The sequence below is a fragment of the Oncorhynchus masou genome, chromosome 22 (assembly GCF_036934945.1).
Source record: "Oncorhynchus masou masou isolate Uvic2021 chromosome 22, UVic_Omas_1.1, whole genome shotgun sequence".
NCBI classification, from domain to species: Eukaryota; Metazoa; Chordata; class Actinopteri; order Salmoniformes; family Salmonidae; genus Oncorhynchus; species Oncorhynchus masou.
In genome coordinates this window covers 7,820,850-7,847,315 of record NC_088233.1, presented here as the reverse complement: position 1 = coordinate 7,847,315, position 26,466 = coordinate 7,820,850, and the positions used below count along the sequence as shown (strand labels likewise).

At 44.8% G+C, this 26,466-nt stretch overlaps 1 protein-coding gene across 1 annotated transcript in view; it reads right to left on the bottom strand.

The window, feature by feature from the left end:
• The window catches only part of LOC135508953 (cGMP-inhibited 3',5'-cyclic phosphodiesterase 3A-like), a 247,376-nt gene extending 227,335 nt beyond the window's left edge, over window positions 1-20,041 (bottom strand). Inside the window, exon 1 of the mRNA XM_064929192.1 lies at window positions 18,759-20,041. Within this exon, the coding sequence (XP_064785264.1) occupies window positions 18,759-19,754 (996 nt within the window). The 5' untranslated portion in view covers window positions 19,755-20,041. The remainder of the gene's footprint in view (window positions 1-18,758) is intronic.
• Window positions 20,042-26,466: the final 6,425 nt, after the last annotated feature.

Genomic DNA, 26,466 nt, shown 5'->3' with positions numbered 1-26,466 from the left:
CCACCACTAGAGTAATACAATACCCTATATCCATTTCACCACCACTAGAGTAATACAATATATGTGTTGTCTGCTTGATTTAAACAGGCAAATATAATTTACATGGGACCAGGTGTCTTTGCATATACGGGTTCTTCAGGCTGTCCCCATTGGAGAAAGCTTTTTGGTTCCAAGTATAACCCTTTTGGGTTCTATGTAGAACCCTCTTGTGGAAAGGGTTCTAAAATGGAACCGAAAATGGTTCTACCTGGAACCAAAAAGTGTTCTTTAAAGGGATTTCTTATAAGGACAGCCGAAGAACCCTTTTAGGTTCTGGATAGCACCTTTTTCTTCTAAGCGTTTACTGTAGTATGACGTTGTTGTCTCCAAATGCTATAGTATTGTCCCTTCATTCCATGGCTTGTAACTCAAAACAGACCTCACCAGTGGGCTTTAGCTAGATCAAGATACAGGTGAGGGAGTGAAGCATCAGATAGTTTCATCAACATAAGATATTCATCAACATGTTCATCATTCCATTTGAAGCGCACACGTTTTCACAAGGTTTCATCATGTATGTACTGCCTTGATCACAATAATTTCTAGAACCGGTATATGTGTAATAGAATGAGTGAGAGTTGTTTTTGGATATAGGTGAAAAGGAAACACATTCTAGATTTTAAGGCCTGTGATTAGCTTTTTTCTCTACCCAACTCCCACATTTGCCTTCGTGAAAATGATGGAATTACAATGCTTCTTGATTCTAGAAACTTAACAGATGCAATATGTAACTTTTTGGGCGAGAGATTAAATTCACATAGAAATTTGAGTTATAGATCTGTCATTCTCATTGAAAGCAAGTCTAAGAAGAGGTAGAACTGTTCTATTTGCACTATTTCTATGCTACCCATTCTTAACACGTTAAATTATGAGTGGTTGTTTTGGGTCCAGTGAGTTTAGGGGGAGAGAGTACCAGAAAATAGGAATTCACAATTCACTCAAATCGTACTGCTGGCAATGTCATAAGTATCTTCCCTCCCCCGATAAAGGTCATAGATCATGTGCTATAGTCATACTCACAGAGTATGTAATGTAGGCCAAGTCACCAAAAGTGTAAACATTTAGTATGCATGGAAAGGGTACACCTTGACGGTCATTGTAAAGCAATTTATTTGATTTAACCTTCATTTTAAGAGGGAGTCACATTGAGATTAAAAAATCTATTTTACAAGAGAGCCCTGAAGTCATTACAATAAAAACAGAATCATAAAATAACATGCACATACAGTGGGAAGAACAAGCATTTGATACACTGCCGATTTTGCAGGTTTTCCTACTTACAAAGCATGTAGAGGTCTGTAATTTGTATCATAGGTACACTTCAACTGTGAGAGACGGAATCTAATACAAAAATCCAGTAAATCACATTGTATGATTTTTAAGTAATTAATGATTTTCTGATTTTTTGATTTTCTGGATTTTTCTTTTAGATTCCGTCTCTCACAGTAACTTTAAGATCTGTAAGTGATTTCTGAATTGAATCAAAGCCATGTTGAAGTTCACGAAGGGCCTGCAGCACTGAGGTCGAACAGGAATACAAAACTGTGTAATATGCTTAAAGATGGTCAAGACCTATTTTTCAAAATTCTCAGGTTTTTTTAAAGCATGTTTTTCTACAATACAATCGGAAACATTTGAGAAGCGGTTCAGAGCCAACTCTGGGTCAGGTATAAGTGCAACATAATCAAAGTCACCAAAATAAAGGTCATAAAAAAATGCCTATTCATTGAAATGTTTTGAATTCCATATATCCCTGACACATACAGCGGGACAGTAGTCACTAATACCCAAAACAAATAAGCCACTCCCAGCATATTTCTCTTGAGAATTTTTAAATGTGATTTCATAGGGTCCTTTAAGTTTGGACGAGTGGTTTTTTTTAATCAGCTGGGTCAAATTTAGATGAGTAACACAAATAATTTAAACAGTCAGCATCCTGCAAGATTAAAATCTCCAGCGATCAACACCTCTGGGGTAGTAAAAATGGCAATTAAACCCAGTGAGTGTGTTTAGTACACACTTATTTGCGAAGGGTGGATGATGGATTCCTATCACTGTTATTTTTGAGTGTGAACCCAACTGAGGTTTTAAAGTCAACAATTCATATAGTTTAGGACTGTCGGTAGCCTTCAACAGAGACACAGAAAGACGATTATTTGTGTAAATAGTTATACCACAAACTTTGCCTTTCCTTTTAGCCCTAAACACATTGTAACCATCCATAGAAACACCACAACCGTTACCTTTCCTACCAGCCCTAAACACATTGTAACCATCCATAGAAACACCACCACCGTTACCTTTCCTACCAGCCCTAAACACATTGTAACCATCCATAGAAACACCACCACCGTTACCTTTCCTACCAGCTCTAAACACATTGTAACCATCCATAGAAACACCACCACCGTTACCTTTCCTACCAGCCCTAAACACATTGTAACCATCCATAGAAACGCCACAACCGTTGCCTTTCCAACCAGCCGTAAACACATTGTAACCATCCATAGAAACACCACCACCGTTGCCTTTCCTACCAGCCCTAAACACATTGTAACCATCCATAGAAACACCACCACCGTTACCTTTCCTACCAGCCCTAAACACATTGTAACCATCCATAGAAACACCACCACCGTTACCTTTCCTACCAGCTCTAAACACATTGTAACCATCCATAGAAACACCACAACCGTTGCCTTTCCAACCAGCCGTAAACACATTGTAACCATCCATAGAAACACCACCACCGTTGCCTTTCCTACCAGCCCTAAACACATTGTAACCATCCATAGCAACCTCAGAGTCCAGGGTTTTATCAGTTAACCAGGTCTCAGAAACAATAACAAATATCAGGGTCTGCCTGAGAGGCCCAGATCTTGACATGATACATTTTAGGTAATACACTACAAATGTTAAGATGTAGAAATGTCAAAACTTTTCTGCATTTTTAAAAATGACACAGATTTTCAGCATAAGTCAGATTATTTTGAGATTTTAGAACTGGAGACTCAAGGATTAGATTATACCTATTAGGAAAAGAAAACAAACGAGGAATAGCAATGACATTTCTCCGGTGAGCACCATTCGGCATGTCACCACTTTCAGATACAACATGTAGAACTCTCACAGTGACCAAAGAGGAGATTGTGAAAACTGACTGATATTTAATGCTAATATTGTCCTCACATCAATTTAGTTGACAAAGAACCTTTCCAACGTTTGATGACAACAGCCGGGTGCCATTTTCACCCAGATGAATTCCGTCTTCCAGAAAGTAGTCAGGCCTATTCCAGAAGGAGTCCAAATTGACGATGAAGAACATGTCCTTGGTCAGACGCATTAACCACTGATGAAGAGACCAAAGACGACTAAAACATCCCACAACGACGAGGAGATGGAATTGGGACGAGACAATTTTAGGTTCTGCTCATTTCTGAGCATTCACCAAGAGCTGCAAGAAATTGTCTCTTAGCTTTACAGAGTTCACACGCATAATATCATTAGACCCAATATCCAACACAACTGTTTTCGGAGCAAGAATCTGTTTCTTGATGGTGGGCATGACTTCTGATATATCCAATCCCTTATAGCTCCGGGAAAACAAAGGGTACAGGTATTTCGGACTTCCACCGATCCAACCATGGAGCTTTCCATAATAATGGTTGATGGGTGTTGTCCATTTCGAGCTGGAGCACTCAGTCCAACCCTAGCCCCACTAGGGGCTCCTCTAACTCGCCCCCCCACAAATGACAGGAATAGCAGAGCCCACCATAGACCACGGTGAAGTAGAACCCACCTTAGACCCCGGCGATGCCATCACAAAGTTGATCGATACAGAAGGAACCTCCAACGCTCCTTAAGAAGACGGAGCCGGGACATCAGGCTCCAGAGCAGAGAAACTATTCAATGTCGTCACCCCATTCATGAATCCCGTCACCGCAGAGGGCTCAGAAGTGGAGGACTTCTGCGATGAACAGCGACGTGTCTCCCTGTCAGGCCAACCAGGTCCAGGAGAAGATCATCCCGCCATTCAGCAACAATGGTCCCACCATTGCCATTCTCTTTCGGTGAGCAATCACTTCCGAGCAGTGGCCAGTCCACAGAAGATAACCTGCCCGAAGGCAAGACTCCCATCAGCCCAGCGCAAAACACGGCCCTCAGAGTGGAGGAAAACGAGAAAATCACAGATCTTGGCATTCCCAGTAGCCTATGCAAATCAGCAATTTGTATGCCCAGCATAGTGACTTCTTCTCTGTAGGCAATTGTTGCACTGAAAGTCAGGGGGTTCGACTTCATCCCGGAACAGGGCAAAATCAAAAAATGTATATAAATAAAACACTGTCACAACTTTGCAAAAGCAATATATCGAGGTCTTTCGTCTCTCATTCCAATGCATTTCATTCTCCATCCACATGACTTTGTATGCATCCTCCACATGCGCAGTTTAGCTAGCTCATCGTTTACAATAGCAAAAGTGAATGGGAAAAGAAGGTTGAAGGTTATTCCCCTGTCTGTGTTTTAATTAAAGAAAAACAAATCAGATGTCTTGCTTGAAAATCAATTTAGCCATTTTGGCACAGTGACTCAATACCCAAATCAGATGCAACTGGTTTCAAGTGGGCCGAGAGACGTCATGTGATCTCCTACTGCTATCTAGTGGATGAATTGGGAATAATACAGAGGATGTACTTGCATCAATGGATATGTAGAAACTTCAGCTTTCTGCTCATATATATTTCATTCCTGTACGACAAAAAAATGAAGGTATGGCACGTTTCACACGCCCAAATGGGCATGTTTAGATTGCCACCATTAAGTAAAAGACATGAGATCTTTTTCCCTTTTGGAACAGGATTGGTGACATATTGGGGCGGCAGGGTAGCCTTGTGGTTAGAGTGTAGAGGCGACAGGGTAGACTAGTGGTTAGAGTGTAGAGGAGGCAGGGTAGCCTAGTGGTTAGAGTGTAGAGGCGACAGGGTAGACTAGTGGTTAGAGTGTAGAGGCGGCAGGGTAGCCTAGTGGTTAGAGTGTGGAGGCGGCAGGGTAGCCTAGTGGTTAGAGTGTAGAGGCGGCAGGGTAGCCTAGTGGTTAGAGTGTAGAGGCGGCAGGGTAGCCTAGTGGTTAGAGTGTAGAGGCGGCAGGGTAGACTAGTGGTTAGAGTGTAGAGGCGGCAGGGTAGCCTAGTGGTTAGAGTGTAGAGGCGACAGGGTAGACTAGTGGTTAGAGTGTAGAGGCGGCAGGGTAGCCTAGTGGTTAGAGTGTAGAGGCGGCAGGGTAGCCTAGTGGTTAGAGCGTTGGACTAGTAACTGGAAGGTTGCGAGTTCAAACCCCCGAGCTGACAAGGTACAAATCTGTCATTCTGCCCCTGAACAGGCAGTTGACCCACTGTTCCCAGGCCGTTATTGAAAATAAGAATTTGTTCTAAACTGACTTGCCTGGAAAAATAAAAAAAATTTTTTGTCTCAAACCAAGACAAATATCTTTAGGGAGTGGTGGTATTTAAAACTTTACATTTTGTTTTTTTTATGGTCTGCTGCATCTCAAGCTATGGAGTCACATTGTTTCTGACACCTTTATCTGAATTCTACAGTTTTTTAACTTTTCAACAGAACTAAGAACTAAGTGTTTGTCGGACAGAAATGCACTTTATGAGGGTAGTATCGTTTGGAGGGGTCAGAGGTTAAGTTTTGTTGCTGCGTCTTTTACGTTCGCTTTTCTTCAACAGCTGAAAATGTTTTTGTTTATGGAAATTATATTTCACAGCGGTTTAGATGGTTTTCTCTACACTATACTTGCTTGTTTTGTCACATGAACAGAAATTAGGCAAACTATTAGAATTTTAGCAACCAGGAAATGACGAAGTGATTTCTGCTTAATGCACCTTGACAGTACAACATCACCACTAGAGAAAACCGTATTACATTTGATGTCCTGGCGTGCCTACGGCATAATACTACTTACTATGTGTCAAAGAAATCTTGTCCGAATCAGAAATGCCTTTATTAGCCAAATACATTTGCTTGCAATGTTCCCTCAAAAAATGTTCAGTACTGAGCAAATTTCAGGTCTGCTGAGCGCAAACTTGAACATTGTGAAAATGATGTGCAACGTCCAGCGTGAACACTGAGGTTGTACCCCCTTTAAGTTACGTTTTAACAGTGGCCAAGAAGGCTACTGTGGCTATTTGATCATAATGTAGGTCTACCATAGTGGCTCACCATCAATAACAATGGAGAAAATGCCTTAACATGTTTTAACATGGAAATAGCTGTTCTATCATTCAGCCTACAGTAGCAGCCATTGTGTGGTGGTACAGTGGCTTGCGAAAATATTCACCCCCCTTGGCATTTTCCCTATTTTGTTGCCTTACAACCTGGAATTAAAATAGATTTTTGGAGGGTTTGTATCATTTGATCTCCACAACATGCCTACCACTTTGTAGACGCAAAATATTTTTGGGGTGAAACAAACAAGAAATAAGACAAAAAAACTGATTACTTGAGAGTGCATAATTATTCACCCCGAACCCCCCCCTTAACTAACTAGCAAAGAATATGAACAAAATGTGCACACATGGCTACATGCAGCTTTTGCTTTGATCTCAAAACAAGGGCATCTACACTTGACCACAGCTGTAAACACAGTGCAGTTCAAAGTAAATGGCCCCGATCCATATATGGCAGTGGTCTATTTGCATATAGGCCTACTGCAGTTCTGATTGGTTATGCCACACAGGCGGCTGAGTATTGAGTGTCAATGCAACAGAATCCTACTTCGATGTGTTCTACCTACAACAAAATCTCTTGCATTGTCTGTTTTGTTTCGGTACAGTATGCTGCATTGAAAGTGGCTAGTTTTGGGTTAATTTGATCACAATTGCCTCAACAAAGGGAAATATTGGTAGTGTTAACAGGGAAAACTTTAGAACAGTGGTCAGAAAACCGAGTCAAGATCCCCTTTGAGTCAAAATACAGGCCGAGATCAACAACAGATGTTTTTTTTTTAATAACATGACTTAAAATGCATAATCCTATGCAACATTAACAGTGCTGTAGGTTTGTGCAGTAGGCTACAGGCCCAATACATTATCACTGCATATTGGCTTTGCTTGAATTGCCCTGCCAAAGTCTTGTTGTTCGGGCCATTTTTTATTTTTGTAATTTTTTTAATTTGAGGTAGGCTATATGGTTATACCGGTAATAGATCCATTGTTGTATTACTTGTGAAGCTGAGTGAGCAAACATTTATATCATTTGCTTATTATCCTTATTTTACTGGGGTGATGGTGCCTGCATCTGATGGTCAGTCTCAACAGAGGGAGAGGGCAGCAGACTGACTCCCTCTCCCTCCCTCACCTCTCCCTCACCTCTCCCTCACCTCACCTCTCCCTCACCTCTCCCTCACCTCTCCCTCTCCGCTCCCTCCCCTATCCCTCCCCTATCCCTCTCCACTCCCTCCCCTCTCCCTCCCCTATCCCTCTCCACTCCCTCCCCTCTCCCTTCCTCTCCTCTCCCTCCCTCTCCCTTCCCTCCCCTCTCCCTCACCCTCCCCTCTCCCTCCCTCACCACTCCCTCTACACTCCCTCCCCTCTCCCTCTCCCTCTCCTCTCCCTCTCCTCTCCATCACCTCTCCCTCCCCTATCCCTCTCCACTTCTTCTCCCTCCCTCCCCTCTCCCTCCCCTCTCCCTCTCCTCTCCCTCACCTCTCCCTCCCCACTCCCTCTCCCTCCCCTATCCCTCTCCACTCCCTCCCCTCTCCCTCCCCTATCCCTCTCCACTCCCTCTCCACTCCCTCTCCCTCACCTCTCCTCTCCCTCTCCTCTCCTCTCCCTCTCCTCTCCCTCACCTCTCCCTCACCTCTCCCTCTCCGCTCCCTCCCCTATCCCTCCCCTATCCCTCTCCACTCCCTCTCCCTTCCTCTCCTCCCCCCTCCTCTCCCTTCCCTCCCCTCTCCCTCACCCTCCCCCTCTCCCTCCCTCACCACTCCCTCTACACTCCCTCTACACTCCCTCCCCTCTCCCTCTCCTCTCCCTCTCCTCTCCCTCACCTCTCCCTCCCCATCCCTCTCCACTTCTTCTCCCTCCCTCCCCTCTCCCTCCCCTCTCCCTCTCCTCTCCCTCCCCTATCCCTCTCCACTCCCTCTCCCTCACCTCTCCTCTCCCTCTCCTCTCCTCTCCTCTCCCTCTCCTCTCCCTCACCTCTCCCTCACCTCTCCCTCTCCCTCCCCTCACCTCTCCCTCCCCTATCCCTCCCTCCCCCTCCCTCCCCTCTCCCTCACCTCTCCCTCCCTCCCCCTATCCCTCCCTCCCCTCACCTCTCCCTCCCCTATCCCTCCCTCCCCTCTCCCTCACCTCTCCCTCCCCTATCCCTCCCTCCCCTCTCCCTCACCTCTCCCTCCCCTATCCCTCTCCACTCCCTCTCCCTCCCCCTCTCGCTCTCCACTCCCTCTCCACTCCCTCTCCCTCACCTCACCCTCACCTCTCCTCTCCTCTCCCTCTCCTCTCCTCTCCCTCACCTCTCCCTCCCCTATCCCTCCCCTCTCTCCCTCCCCTCTCCCTCACCTCTCCCTCCCCTATCCCTCTCATATACCTTCCCTCTCCTCTCCCTCTCCTCTCCTTCCCTCCCCCTCTCCTCTCCCTCTCTTCTCCCTCCTCCTCTCCCTCCCCTTTCCCTCTCCTCTCCTCTCCTTCTCCTCTCCTCTCCCTCTCTTCTCCCTCCTCCTTTCCCTCCCCTCTCCCTCTCTTCTCCCTCTCCTCTCCCTCCTCTCTCCCTTTCTTCTCCCTCTCCTCTCCCTCCCCTCTCCCTCTCTTCTCCCTCCTCCTCTCCCTCTCTTCTCCCTCTCTTCTCCCTCTCCTCTCCCTCCCCTCTCCCTCCACAAAAAGGGACACCATCTTCCAAATGATGGTGAAACTCCAGTTATATTGCATTATTTCTGATGTTAAAATACATGTTGTTACTACTGTGTTCAAATACATTTTGTTACTACTGTGTTCAAATACATGTTGTTATTATTGTGTTCAAATTCATGTTGTTACGACTGTGAACAGAGAAAGTGAAATATTCCTCAAAATTAAAAAAGACCCAAACCCGAAAATAATAACAACTATGCAAGGCTATGCACTTTCCTACTAATTCAATACTGCTGCAGTGCTTGTTGTAGCGATGAGTGGAAATAGGAAGAATGCGCATTTTATGGCTTATAAAAGTGTTGAATACAAAGTGTTGACAGTGCGGAGTAAGAACTTAAACATGAACAAGGCCGAGTTTGTACATTCGGACACATGATATGGTTAGAAATGGCAACAGTTCCCCTTCCCGGCGCGCGGGGCAGCTGAATCGGGTACACCTACCAACAACAGCCCAAGATGGAAAAAAATCAAAATAGGAACACAAGGCTTTATTGTTGTTTTTTTTACCAGAAATGTTTAACGATTGACTAGGAATGCCTTGGACATCGACCAGTCGATCATCATCCACCGATTTGTGACAACTGCTCTAGACATCGACCAGTCAATCATCATCCACCGGTTTGTGACAACTGCTCTAGACATCGACCAGTCGATCATCATCGACCGGTTTGTGACAACTGCTCTAGACATCGACCAGTCGATCATCATCCACCGGTTTGTGACAACTGCTCTAGACATCGACCAGTCGATCATCATCGACCGGTTTGTGACAACTGATCTAGACATCGACCGGTTTGTGACAACTGCTCTAGACATCGACCAGTCGATCATCATCGACCGGTTTGTGACAACTGCTCTAGACATCGACCAGTCGATCATCATCGACCGGTTTGTGACAATTGCTCTAGACATCGACCAGTCGATCATCATCGACCGGTTTGTGACAACTGCTCTAGACATCGACCAGTCGATCATCATCGACCGGTTTGTGACAACTGCTCTAGACATCGACCAGTCGATCATCATCCACCGGTTTGTGACAACTGCTCTAGACATCGACCGGTCGATCATCATCGACCGGTTTGTGACAACTGCTCTAGACATCGACCGGTCGATCATCATCCACCGGTTTGTGACAACTGCTCTAGACATCGACCGGTCGATCATCATCCACCGGTTTGTGACAACTGCTCTAGACATCGACCGGTCGATCATCATCCACCGGTTTGTGACAACTGCTCTAGACATCGACCGGTCGATCATCATCCACCGGTTTGTGACAACTGCTCTAGACATCGACCGGTCGATCATCATCCACCGGTTTGTGACAACTGCTCTAGACATCGACCGGTCGATCATCATCCACCGGTTTGTGACAACTGCTCTAGACATCGACCGGTCGATCATCATCCACCGGTTTGTGACAACTGCTCTAGACATCGACCGGTCGATCATCATCCACCGGTTTGTGACAACTGCTCTAGACATCGACCAGTCGATCATCATCGACAGGTTTGTGACAACTGCTCTAGACATCGACCAGTCGATCATCATCGACCGGTTTGTGACAACTGCTCTAGACATCGACCAGTCGATCATCATCGACCGGTTTGTGACAACTGCTCTAGACATCGACCAGTCGATCATCATCAGCCGGTTTGTGACAACTGTTCTAGACATCGACCAGTCGATCATCATCGACCGGTTTGTGACAACTGCTCTAGAAAGTTGAATGAAGTTCAATCCCGTGCTTCTCTCTGTGGGCTGATATATCTGCCTGCCAGTCCAGGGGGAGCTGCACAGCGGTCTGTGGGGCTACTGCCTGCCTGCAGCTTCCAGAGAACACTGTTGCATGTACAGGAATTTGACTAAGTGGAGGGGCAGCAGGGTAGCCTAGTGGTGAGAGCGTTGGATTAGTAAGCAGAAGGTTGTAAGTTCAAATCCCCGAGCTGACAAGGTACAAATCTGTCGTTCTGCCCCTGAACAGGCAGTTAACCCACTGTTCCTAGGCTGTATTAGAATTTTTTCTTAACTGACTTGCCTAGTAAAATAAAGGTATAAGTAAAAAAATGTGCTGCGACAGAGTTAATAAAGACAGACAAAATATATAGACCCTGAATTTACACAATCCACAAACAGCATGTACACTATGAGAACTGAAGCTTAGAGAAACAATTAAGATCCACATTTTAACAGGATGATGTGCACTGGGGTAAATACACTACATGGCCAAAGGTATGTGGACACCTGCTTGTCTAAACATCTCATTCCAAAATGGAGTTGGTCCCCCCTTTGCTGCTATAACAGCCTCCACTCTTCTGGGAAGGCTTCCCACTAGATGTTGGAACATTGCTGCTATAACAGCCTCCACTCTTCTGGGAAGGCTTCCCACTAGATGTTGGAACATTGCTGCTATAACAGCCTCCACTCTTCTGGGAATGCTTCCCACTAGATGTTGGAACGTTGCTGCTATAACAGCCTCCACTCTTCTGGGAAGGCTTCCCACTAGATGTTGGAACATTGCTGCGCGGATGTAACAGTATAATTTTACACCATTCCCTCGCCCGCGAACCAGGGACCCTCTGCACACATCAACAACAGTCACCCACGAAGCATCGTTACCCATCGCTCCACAAAAGCTGATGCCCTTGCAGAGCAAGGGGAACTACTACTTCAAGGTCTCAGAGCAAGTGACGTCACCGATTGAAACACTATTTAGCACGCACCACCGCTAACTAGCTAGCAGTTTCACATCCGTTACACGGACTTGCTTCCATTCAACCACAAGAGCATGAGTGAGGTCGAGTACTGATGTTGAGCGATTAGGCCTGGCTCACAGTCGGTGTGTCAATTCATCCCAAAGGTGTTAGATGGGGTTGAGGTCAGGGCTCTGTGCAGGCCAGTCAAATTCTTCCACACCAATCTCGACAAACCATTTCTGGATGGACATCGCTGTAGCACAGGGGCATTGTCATGCTGAAACATGAAAGGGCCTTCCCCGAGGTTGGAAGCACAGAATCGTCTAGAATGTCATTGTATGCTGTAGTGTTAAGATTTCCCTTAACTGGAACAAAGGGGCTTAGCCGAAAACCATGAAAAACAGACCCAAACCATTAATCCTCCTCCACCAAACTTTACAGTTGGCACTATGCACATGGGCAGGTAGAGATCTTATGGCATCCTTCAAAGCCTGATTCGTCCCTCGGACAACCAGATGGTGAAGCATGAGTCATCACTCCAGAGGATGCGTTTCCACTACTCCAGAGTCCAATCGTGGCGAGCCTTACTGATGATCGTGGCGAGCCTTCTTGATGAATAGTATAGGGTCTATAGTTTATTGATGAATAGTGTAGGGTCTATAGTTTATTGATGAATAGTGTAGGGTCTATAGTTTATTGATGAATAGTGTAGGGTCTATAGTTTATTGATGAATAGTGTAGGGTCTATAGTTTATTGATGAATAGTGTAGGCTGCATAGTCCGTGGATGAACAGAGCGAAGTGCGAAGTCTATGAGTGGGAAGATCACCGTGGACCAGGTGGCCAGTTAGGTGAGGGCTATGGCGCGGAGGGAAAAAGCTTGTTCAGGTGGTCGGAGGATTTGGTTGTGATTGACCTGGCGAGAGACTCTCATAATCTTCTCCTCTCCAGTGAATATTGTCATCCATTACCTTGATTAGCTGACGGTGAGGAATCACTGAGTGGAATGGAGGAAGATGAAACCTCAAAGTTACCTGTATTATTTTGCAAAAACTTCCGCACGCGACAACTAGCACCGGAAGAGAGGACATTTTGTGAAACATTACATATTAGAAGTCTATTTATAAGATTAGAGTAAAGGTGCACACATGCATGCCAAATAACAAGTTGTAAATCATTATACAGTATGTATGTGAACGCTTGCTTTCTCTTTGACAGTTATTTAAAGTCGCCCTTTCAGAAAAACACTGGACATTAAATGACTGAATTAGTCATCCAACCTACAAGCAGATCTTAGTTTGTATATAATCCTGTCAGTGTCGGCCTACAACATAATTCAAACCCGTCTAAATCCATTTTCTGCCTCATCGCTCATCATACAAAAACAAAACATCCCCTCGCCGGCCACATTCCTCTTGGAAGAATATTCTGGAAATGTCTGGCTGTTTCCATTTTAAAAGATGAGACACACGAAAACACTCGTATTGTACCCAACCAGTCAAGCAGATCAAATGGGCACATCTTTTCATAACGTAGCAAGATCATTTTAATTCACTTATCGTAAGCACTAAGCACATTCTTGTAGAAGATAATGTGTTCACAATAAGGTGATAATAAGGTGATGATAATGTAATAAGGTGATAATGAGATGATCATAAGGTGATAATATGGTAATAATAAGGTGATAATAAGGTGATAATATGGTAATAATAAGGTGATAATAAGGCGATAACAAGGAGATAATAAGGTGATAATAAAGTGACAATAAGGTGACAATAAGGTAATAATAAGGTGATAATAAGGTGATCATATGGTAATAATAAGGTGATAATAAGGTGATAATAAGGCGATAACAAGGAGATAATAAGGTGATAATAAAGTGACAATAAGGTGACAATAAGGTAATAATAAGGTGATAATAAGGTGATCATATGGTAATAATAAGGTGATAATAAGGTGATAATAAGGTGATCATATGGTAATAATAAGGTGATAATAAGGTGATAATAAGGTGATAATAAGGTGACAATAAGGTAATAATAAGGTGATAATAAGGAGATAATAAGGAGATAATAAGGTGATAATAAGGTGATAATAAGGTGACAATACGACGCTAATAGGGTACTAATAAGGTGGTAATAAGGTTATAATAAGGTGATAATAAGGTACTAATACGGTGATAATAAGGTGATAATAAGGTGATAATAAGGTGACAATACGACGCTAATATGGTACTAATAAGGCGATAATAAGGCGATGATTAGGTAATAATAATGTCATAATATTGTAATTAAAAGGTAATAATAGCTCAAATTATATCAATTATACCCTATTAGCAACACAGCTCTGCTCAGGAGAAGGAGCAAAGAAATGGGTCGACTGACTGGGACCGCAAAGCAGAACCAACAAGCAAACTCTCCATCTGCAGCCAACCCACCTGGAGAGGAGAGGTTAGCCTGTATTTCAAGTGGCTGACTGGCCATACATGGCCTATACCGCCACAGCAGCCTGACATGTCCCTAACCTTGTCCCTCTTAACTGCTCCTGACCCAGGTCACGATGACACTCTTTGATACGAAAATGAGTGCATCTGACATTGCACCCTACTTCCTATAATAGTGCACTAATTTTGACAAGTGGAACCTATATAGGGAATATAGTGCCATGGGCCCTGGTAATTAGTGCACTACTATACATAGGGAATAGGGTGCCATGGGCTCTGGTAATTAGTGCACTACTATACATAGGGAATAGGGTGCCATGGGCCCTAGTAATTAGTGCACTACATAGGGAATAGGGTGCCATGGGCCCTGGTTATTAGTGTGCTACATAGGGAATAGGGTGCCATGGGTCCTAATTTTTAGTGCACTACATAGGGAATAGTGTGTAATGTGTTTATCATTGAGAATCTCCGCATGCTCATTCGGGTCCTGTAAATTGAGACCAAAGTAGAACCCCCTCTAACACGTGTGTGTGTGTGTGTGTGTGTGTGTGTGTGTGTGTGTGTGTGTGTGTGTGTGTGTGTGTGTGTGTGTGTGTGTGTGTGTGTGTGTGTGTGTGCGTGCGCGTGCGTGCGCACATGCGCGCGCGTGCGCACATGCGCGCCAGAGAGGTGTTTTTTCTTAAGCCTTTGACTAGAATTAAATGTAATGATCTATGCGGCATTGCCTACGAGGACAGGCCACTGCATTCCACATTTTAATAAAACAACAGTTTTATGACAGTTTTTATAAATGTGCCCCATAAAAGATGCACTGGTAGCCGAAACGCGTTTCACACTTGTAGCTTGTTAAAAAATGTTTTCTTACACGGACTAATGACTACACCCTATATCAGCAAGAAGCAGGCAAGAGTCTACAGTGCATCCAGAAAGTATTCAGCCCTTGACTTTTTCCACATTTTGTTACAGTACAGCCTTATTTTAAAATGTATTGCAATGTTTTATTTTACTCAATTTTTGCAAATTTATTAAAAAAACTAAAACAGAAATACCTTATTTACATAAGTATTCAGACCCTTTGCTCTGAGACTCGAAATTGAGCTCAGGAGCATCCTGTTTCCATTGATCATCCTTGAGATGTTTCTACAACTTGATTGGAGTCCACTTGTGGTAAATTCAACTGATTGGACATGATTTGAAAAGGCACATACCAGTCTATATAAGGTCCCACAACATGTCAGAACAATAACCAAGCCATGAGGTCGAAGGAATTGTTCGTAGAGCTCAGCGACAGGATTGTGTCGTGGCACAGATCTGCAGCATTGAAGGTCCCCAAGAGCACAGTGGCCTCCTTCATTCATAACTGGAAGAAGTTTAGAACCACCAACTCTCTTCCTAGAGCTGGCCCGGGGGAGAAGGGCCTTGGTCAGGGAGATGACCAAGAACCCGATAGTCACTCTGACAGAGCTCCAGAGTTCCTCTGTGGAGATGGGAGAACCTTCCAGAAGGACAAACATCTCTGCAGCACTCCACCAATCAGAGCTTTATGGTAGTGGCCAGCTGGAAGCCGCTCCTCTGTAAAAGGCCCATGACAGCCCACTTGGAGTTTGCCAAAAGGCACCTAAAGGACTCTCAGACCATGAGAAACAAGATTCTCTAGTCTGATGAAACCAAGATCGAACTCTTTGACCTGAATGTCAAGCGTCACTTCTGGAGGAAACCTGGCACCATCCCTACGGTGAAGCATGGTGGTGGCTGCATCATGCTGTGGGGATGTTTTCAGTGGCAGGGACTGGGAGGCTAGTCCGGATTGAAGGAAAGATGAACGGAGAACAGTACAGAGATATCTTTGATGAAAATCTGCTCCAGAGTGCTCAGGACCTCAGACTGGGGCAAAGGTTCACCTTCCAACAGGACAACAACCCTAAACACACAGCCAAGTCCATGCAGGAGTGGCTTAGGGACAGGTCTCTGAATGTCCTTGAGTGGCCCAGTCAGAGCCCGGACTTGAACCCGATCTAACATCTGTGGAGAGACCTGAAAATAGCTGTACAGCAATGCTCCCCATCCAACCTGACAGAACTTGAGAAGGTCTGCAGAGAAGAATGGGAGAAACTCCCCAAATACAGGTGTGCCAAGCTTGTAGCATCATACCCAAGAAGACTTGAGGCTGTAATATCTGGCAAAAGTGCTTCAACAAAGTACTGAGTAAAGGGTCTTAATACTTACAAAAAAATGGTATTTCAATATATATATTTTTTTATAAATTAGCAAAAATGTCTAAAAACTGTTTTTTGTTTTGTCATTATGGGGTATTGTGTGTCGATTGATGAGGGGAAAATACAATTTAATCCATTTTAGAATAAGGCTGTAATGTAAAAACTAAATGTTGAAAAAGTAAAAATGTTTGAAAACTTTCTGAATGGACTGTACATTGTAAACTTTCATTCATAGGCTATAGGTTGTACTGTAGCAACTTCATGACGGGTTTAGGGAACATTTGACAATCATTCATGTAATGTAATAGGCTAAACCTATCGATGATACAATGAACTGTGTGATTGGAATATGAATGGCAATCGCCCGTTATGCGCTAATAGAAATAAGGCCATGCTTCTGAAAAAATTGAATCGTCCTTAAACCGCACTGACCGCCACTGATTTTTAATCAATGCAAAATGGAGTTGAAATTGCGGAATTAAATTGGCTAAATGAGCAGGAGTAGGCTACAAGGATCAACCAACAGGTAGGCAGTTGTTTCATATGAATGGAGTTGTTGTATACATTGGACGGGGAGCGCAGCAAAACTGCCTCAATTAGCCTTGCTACTGTAGCACGCTCGCTTCTTTACAACGAGATAATGCAAAGTGGTCGCTGTGAATCATCCAGGTGGATGCTACACATTGGTGGTGAATGAGGTCAGTTTCCACCTACTATGTAAAACGTTCAGTACGTCAGTTGGTAGAAAAGCGCTATTTAAATCCAATCAATTATTATTATTAAGTCAGGCACTACCAGATGGTATGATAGATAACCTATGGCAACAACAAGTTTGTCTAATTAGCGGGAAACGGTTTGGCACATAGACCGTAACAGACATCGGCCTCTGCTCTCTTACCCCCCTCCACAAACCCGTCTGATGAAACCAGCAGGGCGCAGTGCACCGGCTCTCTCTGGAATCGCAAGAGCAAGTCTCCATTGAAGTTAAGTTTCGACAACAACAACATTATTTTAATAATACAACACATGTACTTCGACTAGCCCGAAATCCGAAAAAGTACACTGATATTATATTCGAATACTGATAGAATTTCAAATGCCCATCCCCTAAGAATACATGAAACACCTCAATTCTGACATTAAGTCGAAGTGGATAATAGTGGTTTCATTAACAATACCATACATCTGTAAATGATTTATGGTTTTGTCTTAAATGAATTATAAGGTGCCATCAGGACATATTTAATGATGAGATGAACCAATAACATCCACATCTTACCTATAGCTACTTCCATTAAAACTAAAATAGAATTGCACATTTGATAGACTCCTCAGAGCTAGAGAGAAAGAGAGACAAAGAGAGAGAGAGAGAACTCCAAGTTAATCATGATATATTCTATTGTACTTAGATCATTCAATAGCTTCATGTCACTGAAACAAATATCGGAGGAAAAATCACACTGGAAAATAAAAACTGAGGAAATTACATAGAAAGGTACCAATTTATGAGAAATGTACCAATTTATGAGAAATGTACCAATTTATGAGAAAGGTACCAATTTATGAGAAATGTACCACTTTATGAGTGAAAATAAATAAAAAAAACTTCAATTTCAAATTCAAATTCAGACCATTATTGGAGTATAATCTCTGATGAAGCACTATGTAGGACATCAATTAAAATGTTCAAAATATACTGTAATACGGGGATATGGCAAAGTTAAATTACACAACAGCAAACACTTGAGAGATCCAAGAGAAGATTGTATCCACTGTTAAGAGTTCTGTTATTATTGAATGTTATGATGGAGGAATATGACTCGCGAGCTCTCTTCAGAATAATAGCAGTCCAGATATCTATCTCAAAGCAAACATAATCAAAACGCACCGGGGGGAAAAAAATACAAAAATAAAACATAAAATGTATCATCAAAGTGACTATTAACAAGCAATGAAGAAGCACTGATCTTTACAAAGTATAATTTCAATAGGAAAATTACAAAATGATAATAACAGTATGATGTATTATATTATAGTATTAATAATAGTATTACTATTATTATCACTATATTCCTTACGATTACGCTCCTCGTTGCAAATAACGTCAATAGTAGGCCTGTCATACAGGCATAAATATAATACAGCGATAATTAATGATAGACTCAGCAACACTTTGCAATAAACTAAAGCTATTCAACAATAATAATAATAATAATAATAATAATAATAATAATAATAGGCTACATCATATTGTTTCTATTATAATGTTTTTGTTGTTGTTATTATTATTCCATTGTCTTGAATACACGTTTGGAGACAGCCCTAATCCAACCAACGCCTGAGGAAGAGCCCAAAATGAGCCACAGTGAAACCAGCCAAACAGTCCGCGAAGTCCAACGGGACTCCCGTACAGTATATTAAGACAGACAGAAGAAGAAAAGAGCTCCTTACCTGGTCCCTCTGAATGCATGGCAGCGAGGTCCTCCTGTGTGACTTGCTGTTGGACTGACTGTGTGCCATGTCTGTGGAGATCACAGAACTGGACCTCCTTCGCCTTTTAAACACAGGGGTCTCGTCCCCTTCCCTCGCCCCAGTCACAGAGGGGGTACAGCCCTCCCGGGGTATCCCTTGGTTCGGAAGTAGACTATCAGCATACCTCGCCAGTAGGATACCCAACACTCCCACCAGGTACGCCACGTAAGGTCTCCAAGTGGCCCGGACTTTGTGCAGCGAGATGAGCGAGATAGTCCGAACGACGCTTACGAACACTATGACCGAGATGCCGTGCTTGAGCCGCGCTACCATGAGTGTGCCGGTTGCCAGGCAGGCGAGCACGACCGCGGCCGCTGACGTGCTGAAGGAAAACGGCTGTTGTTCATCCGTCCAAGTCCCGCCGTGCACGAGAGCCCACGCCGCTGTCTCTCCCAGGTGGCAAAGAGTGAGGAGGAAAAGGGCGGTTTGGATAAGCACTCCGCAGCGGATCAAATACAAACCCACCCAAAAGAAGGCACATACGAGGGTAAATACAGGCGAGATCAGATGCCAGAGAGTTAGCAACAACTCCCCTGCGTAGCCTGACACGAAATGAACAGGAGAGCTGGAGTGCAGCCCGCTGTTAGTGTTACCACTGCTACTGAGCTCAGTCCTCCAGTCGGCTAATTTAACCACCAGAGCGAGAAAAACAGACAGTGAGCCCACACATACTACACGCCGGAGTCTTTGGGAACTCCATATCTTGAATACGAGCCTCACCATGCACGACCCATATGAGTAATCACCATCTCGATCTCGACTGTCGGGCAGTGGCTGGATGAAACTTGTTTTCACATAACCATTGCGCTCCGGTGCCCTGGAGGTTTTCTCGCGAACGCTGGTGCTGTTACTGCTACTGTTCCGTAGATGTGCTACACCACTGCTACTGTCAGATTCTACTACTGGCATTGCCATCACTCATATAGCAGTATTAAGGAAGTATAGCTATGAAGCAGTATGAAAGCTACCTCTAGACCAGAGTGGCTATCGGGTAATGGGACATGGCATGAGTTATTACCGATGCGTTATTGACAGAACGAACTAAGAACCCTGACACAATCATCCATTGAAAAAAAGAATAGATCGCCAATAGAATTAACGGCTACATAGGTCGGCAAATATTTCACCACACGGTCATAAACAAACGAGTCTCCATTATACGCACGGTGACCGGGCGACACTGTCCGATTGGTTTTCTCTCTATCTGTGTTTCTTATTCAGATACAGTAATGCAAATAATGAAATACACCCCAAAATAGACGCAATGTACTGAGGCAGGAGTCTTCAGTCACAGACCAACTCAGGACATATTGCAGGGAGAGCAGATCTAGGACATGTCTTTCATTCTTCGCATCACATCATCATCATCAACACAGATGCGCGCTACTGCCCTCCTTTTGTGATGCTCTGTCTCTCACACTGTCATACTTATTTGATGTTTTTTTTTTCTTATCTTCTCTCGACTTTCCTTATTAATATTTCCAGGCGTTGTCTTTTCAAAACCAAATATATTTCGAGGTGTAGCTTTTAACGACGCCACACGAGCTCTGGTTATAAATTGAAAACTTATCCGTTCATTTTTTAGAGAAACCGAATTATTCCACACGCACTAGCACCCGCTGCCTCCGAGAATCCCAGTGTTAATTGCGGTGGTAATGTGCATCGGTCTTTTAGGTGGTTGTAAATGTCAGTCATCAACTCTGAAAATGTCCGTGCGTGAGAGGGTGTGAGTGTTCTCGTGCCTCAAGCTCTTTCACCCGAGTAGAGTAGAGGGGTAGCTAGGGAGGATGAGGAGTAAGGGATGCAAGCGAAGTGCAACCCCCAAAATCATTCACTACCAAACCTTCACGGTATAGGATTAGGCGCTGTCCCTGCTAGAAAAGCAGGAAAATGAATCCATCAACATTCGCATCACCCCAGCAGTTTTTCCCCCTCTCATATCTTCTCAGTGCATGAATTAATAATGTGTTTGCATTTGCGAAATATTTAGTAACATTTTGATGAAGGCCATGCATACATTTGGTTGAAACATCAATTAAATTTTATGAATGGTTAATTATTCAATTACCAACCTTTAAAGTGTTACTAACAATGGGTGGTGTGTGTGTGTGCGTGTGTGTGTGTGTGGGGGGGGGGGGGGTTGTCATCAATATTTCAGAAGACATCACTGACATGCACTTACAGTATGTGTCTCTGCATGTACATTCTGTGCTCACCTAAACACAACAGGGAGAGATATGAGAGGGAGAGTGAGAGCAAATGAGAGAGGAGGTAAAGGGGGAGGTCAGGGCCTGTGTTGTTCAGTGATCTGTCAGTCGATCATCTCACAGTGTTCACAGCTCTGCCTACAAACAAAACAGACAACACAGTGGATCTGACATGAACTATAGGCTACACCATGAATGGACTGTGGGTGGTGTCTTCTTCTTCTTGTAACCAAAGGTGAGCTGACATTCTGAGATGAGGGGGATAGAGTTTGACTTTAGCCAGGGGATCAGTGCTATAATGCTGTAAAGCAGTTTGCTTGTGCAACCTTGCCCCCCGTTGGTGAGCTGGTATGTTCTTCTTCTTCTCCTGTTGGTGAGCTGGTATGTTCTTCTTCTCCTGTTGGTGAGCTGGTATGTTCTTCTTCTTCTTCTCCTGTTGGTGAGCTGGTATGTTCTTCTTCTTCTTCTCCTGTTGGTGAGCTGGTATGTTCTTCTTCTTCTCCTGTTGGTGAGCTGGTATGTTCTTCTTCTTCTTCTCCTGTTGGTGAGCTGGTATGTTCTTCTTCTTCTTCTCCTGTTGGTGAGCTGGTATGTTCTTCTTCTTCTTCTCCTGTTGGTGAGCTGGTATGTTCTTCTTCTTCTTCTCCTGTTGGTGAGCTGGTATGTTCTTCTTCTTCTCCTGTTGGTGAGCTGGTATGTTCTTCTTCTTCTTCTCCTGTTGGTGAGCTGGTATGTTCTTCTTCTTCACCTGTTGGTGAGCTGGTATGTTCTTCTTCTTCACCTGTTGGTGAGCTGGTATGTTCTTCTTCTTCTTCTCCTGTTGGTGAGCTGGTATGTTCTTCTTCTTCTTCTCCTGTTGGTGAGCTGGTATGCTCTTCTTCTTCTTCTCCTGTTGGTGAGCTGGTATGTTCTTCTTCTTCTTCTCCTGTTGGTGAGCTGGTATGTTCTTCTTCTTCACCTGTTGGTGAGCTGGTATGTTCTTCTTCTTCTTCTCCTGTTGGTGAGCTGGTATGCTCTTCTTCTTCTTCTCCTGTTGGTGAGCTGGTATGTTCTTCTTCTTCTTCTCCTGTTGGTGAGCTGGTATGTTCTTCTTCTTCACCTGTTGGTGAGCTGGTATGTTCTTCTTCTTCTCCTGTTGGTGAGCTGGTATGTTCTTCTTCTTCTTCTCCTGTTGGTGAGCTGGTATGTTCTTCTTCTTCTTCTCCTGTTGGTGAGCTGGTATGCTCTTCTTCTTCTTCTCCTGTTGGTGAGCTGGTATGTTCTTCTTCTTCTTCTCCTGTTGGTGAGCTGGTATGCTCTTCTTCTTCTTCTCCTGTTGGTGAGCTGGTATGTTCTACTTCTTCTTCTCCTGTTGGTGAGCTGGTATGCTCTTCTTCTTCTTCTCCTGTTGGTGAGCTGGTATGTTCTTCTTCACCTGTGGTGAGCTGGTATGTTCTTCTTCACCTGTTGGTGAGCTGGTATGTTCTTCTTCTTCTCCTGTTGGTGAGCTGGTATGTTCTTCTTCTTCTTCTCCTGTTGGTGAGCTGGTATGTTCTTCTTCTTCTTCTCCTGTTGGTGAGCTGGTATGTTCTTCTTCTTCTTCTCCTGTTGGTGAGCTGGTATGTTCTTCTTCTTCTTCTCCTGTTGGTGAGCTGGTATGTTCTTCTTCACCTGTGGTGAGCTGGTATGTTCTTCTTCACCTGTTGGTGAGCTGGTATGTTCTTCTTCTTCTCCTGTTGGTGAGCTGGTATGTTCTTCTTCTTCTTCTCCTGTTGGTGAGCTGGTATGTTCTTCTTCTTCTTCTCCTGTTGGTGAGCTGGTATGTTCTTCTTCTTCTTCTCCTGTTGGTGAGCTGGTATGTTCTTCTTCTTCTTCTCCTGTTGGTGAGCTGGTATGTTCTTCTTCTTCTTCTCCTGTTGGTGAGCTGGTATGTTCTTCTTCACCTGTGGTGAGCTGGTATGTTCTTCTTCACCTGTTGATGAGCTGGTATGTTCTTCTTCTCCTGTTGGTGAGCTGGTATGTTCTTCTTCACCTGTGGTGAGCTGGTATGTTCTTCTTCTCCTGTTGGTGAGCTGGTATGTTCTTCTTCACCTGTTGGTGAGCTGGTATGTTCTTCTTCACCTGTTGATGAGCTGGTATGTTCTTCTTCTCCTGTTGGTGAGCTGGTATGTTCTTCTCCTCCTGTTGGTGAGCTGGTATGTTCTTCTTCTTCACCTGTTGGTGAGCTGGTATGTTCTTCTTCTCCTGTTGGTGAGCTGGTATGTTCTTCTTCTTCTTCACCTGTTGGTGAGCTGGTATGTTCTTCTTCAACTATTGGTGAGTTGGTATGTTCTTCTTCTCCTGTTGGTGAGCTGGTATGTTCTTCTCCTCCTGTTGGTGAGCCTCTATGTTCTTCTTCTTCACCTGTTGGTGAGCTGGTATGTTCTTCTTCTCCTGTTGGTGAGTTGGTATGTTCTTCTTCTCCTGTTGGTGAGCTGGTATGTTCTTCTCCTCCTGTTGGTGAGCCTCTATGTTCTTCTTCTTCACCTGTTGGTGAGCTGGTATGTTCTTCTTCTTCTTCTTCTTCTTCTTCTTCTTCTTCTTCTTCTTCTTCTCCTCCTCCTGTTGGTTAGCTGGTATGTCCTACTTCTTCTTCTTCTTCTTCTTCTTCTTCTTCTTCTTCTTCTTCTCCTCCTCCTGTTGGTTAGCTGGTATGTCCTACTTCTTCACCAAGTTGGTGAGCTGGTATGTTCTTCGTCTTCACCTGTTGGTGAGCCTCTATGTTCTTCTTCTTCACCTGTTGGTGAGCTGGTATGTTCTTCTTCTTCACCAGTTGGTGAGCTGGTATGTTCTTCTTCTTCTCCTGTTGGTGAGCTGGTATGTTCTTCTTTAACTGTTGGTGAGCTGGTATGTTCTTCGTCTTCACCTGTTGGTGAGCCTCTATGTTCTTCTTCTTCACCTGTTGGTGAGCTGGTATGCTCTTCTTCTTCTTCACCTGTTGGTGAGCTGGTATGTTCTTCTTCTTCACCAGTTGGTGAGCTGGTATGTTCTTCTTCTTCACCAGTTGGTGAGCTGGTATGTCCTACTTCTTCATTTACATTTACATTTAACATTACATTTAAGTCATTTGGCAGACGCTCTTATCCAGAGCGACTTACAAATTGGTGAATCCACCTTATGACATCCAGTGGAACAGCCACTTTACAATAGTGCATCTAAATCATTTAAGGGGGGGGGTGAGAAGGATTTCTTTATCCTATCCTAGGTATTCCTTAAAGAGGTGGGGTTTCAGGTGTCTCCGGAAGGTGGTGATTGACTCCGCTGTCCTGGCGTCGTGAGGGAGTTTGTTCCACCATTGGGGGGCCAGAGCAGCGAACAGTTTTGACTGGGCTGAGTGGGAACTGTACTTCCTCAGTGGTAGGGAGGCGAGCAGGCCAGAGGTGGATGAACGCAGTGCCCTTGTTTGGGTGTAGGGCCTGATCAGAGCCTGGAGGTACTGCGGTGCCGTTCCCCACACAGCTCCGTAGGCAAGCACCATGGTCTTGTAGCGGATGCGAGCTTCAACTGGAAGCCAGTGGAGAGAGCGGAGGAGCGGGGTGACTTGAGAGAACTTGGGAAGGTTGAACACCAGACGGGCTGCGGCGTTCTGGATAAGTTGTAGGGGTTTAATGGCACAGGCAGGGAGCCCAGCCAACAGCGAGTTGCAGTAATCCAGACGGGAGATGACAAGTGCCTGGATTAGGACCTGCGCCGCTTCCTGTGTGAGGCAGGGTCGTACTCTGCGGATGTTGTAGAGCATGAACCTACAGGAACGGGCCACCGCCTTGATGTTAGTTGAGAACGACAGGGTGTTGTCCAGGATCACGCCAAGGTTCTTAGCGCTCTGGGAGGAGGACACAATGGAGTTGTCAACCGTGATGGCGAGATCATGGAACGGGCAGTCCTTCCCCGGGAGGAAGAGCAGCTCCGTCTTGCCGAGGTTCAGCTTGAGGTGGTGATCCGTCATCCACACTGATATGTCTGCCAGACATGCAGAGATGCGATTCGCCACCTGGTCATCAGAAGGGGGAAAGGAGAAGATTAATTGTGTGTCGTCTGCATAGCAATGATAGGAGAGACCATGTGAGGTTATGACAGAGCCAAGTGACTTGGTGTATAGCGAGAATAGGAGAGGGCCTAGAACAGAGCCCTGGGGGACACCAGTGGTGAGAGCGCGTGGCGAGGAGACAGATTCTCGCCACGCCACCTGGTAGGAGCGACCTGTCAGGTAGGACGCAATCCAAGCGTGGGCCGCGCCGGAGATGCCCAACTCGGAGAGGGTGGAGAGGAGGATCTGATGGTTCACAGTATCGAAGGCAGCCGATAGGTCTAGAAGGATGAGAGCAGAGGAGAGAGAGTTAGCTTTAGCAGTGCGGAGCGCCTCCGTGATACAGAGAAGAGCAGTCTCAGTTGAATGACTAGTCTTGAAACCTGACTGATTTGGATCAAGAAGGTCATTCTGAGAGAGATAGCGGGAGAGCTGGCCAAGGACGGCACGTTCAAGAGTTTTGGAGAGAAAAGAAAGAAGGGATACTGGTCTGTAGTTGTTGACATCGGAGGGATCGAGTGTAGGTTTTTTCAGAAGGGGTGCAACTCTCGCTCTCTTGAAGACGGAAGGGACGTAGCCAGCGGCCAGGGATGAGTTGATGAGCGAGGTGAGGTAAGGGAGAAGGTCTCCGGAAATGGTCTGGAGAAGAGAGGAGGGGATAGGGTCAAGCGGGCAGGTTGTTGGGCGGCCGGCCATCACAAGAAGCGAGATTTCATCTGGAGAGAGAGGGGAGAAAGAGGTCAGAGCACAGGGTAGGGCAGTGTGAGCAGAACCAGCGGTGTCGTTTGACTTAGCAAACGAGGATCGGATGTTGTCGACCTTCTTTTCAAAATGGTTGACGAAGTCATCTGCAGAGAGGGAGGAGGGGGGGGAGGGGGAGGAGGATTCAGGAGGGAGGAGAAGGTGGCAAAGAGCTTCCTAGGGTTAGAGGCAGATGCTTGGAATTTAGAGTGGTAGAAAGTGGCTTTAGCAGCAGAGACAGAGGAGGAAAATGTAGAGAGGAGGGAGTGAAAGGATGCCAGGTCCGCAGGGATGCGAGTTTTCCTCCATTTCCGCTCGGCTGCCCGGAGCCCTGTTCTTCACCTGTTGGTGAGCTGTTATGTTCTTCTTCTTCACCTGTTGGTGAGCTGGTATGTCCTACTTCTTCACCTGTTGTTGAGCTGTTATGTTCTTCTTCTTCACCAGTTGGTGAGCTGATATGTTCTTCTTCTTCACCTGTTGGTGAGCTGGTATGTTCTTCTTCTTCACCAGTTGGTGAGCTGGTATGTTCTTCTTCTTCACCAGTTGGTGAGCTGATATGTTCTTCTTCTTCACCTGTTGGTGAGCTGATATGTTCTTCTTCTTCACCTGTTGGTGAGCTGGTATGTTCTTCTTC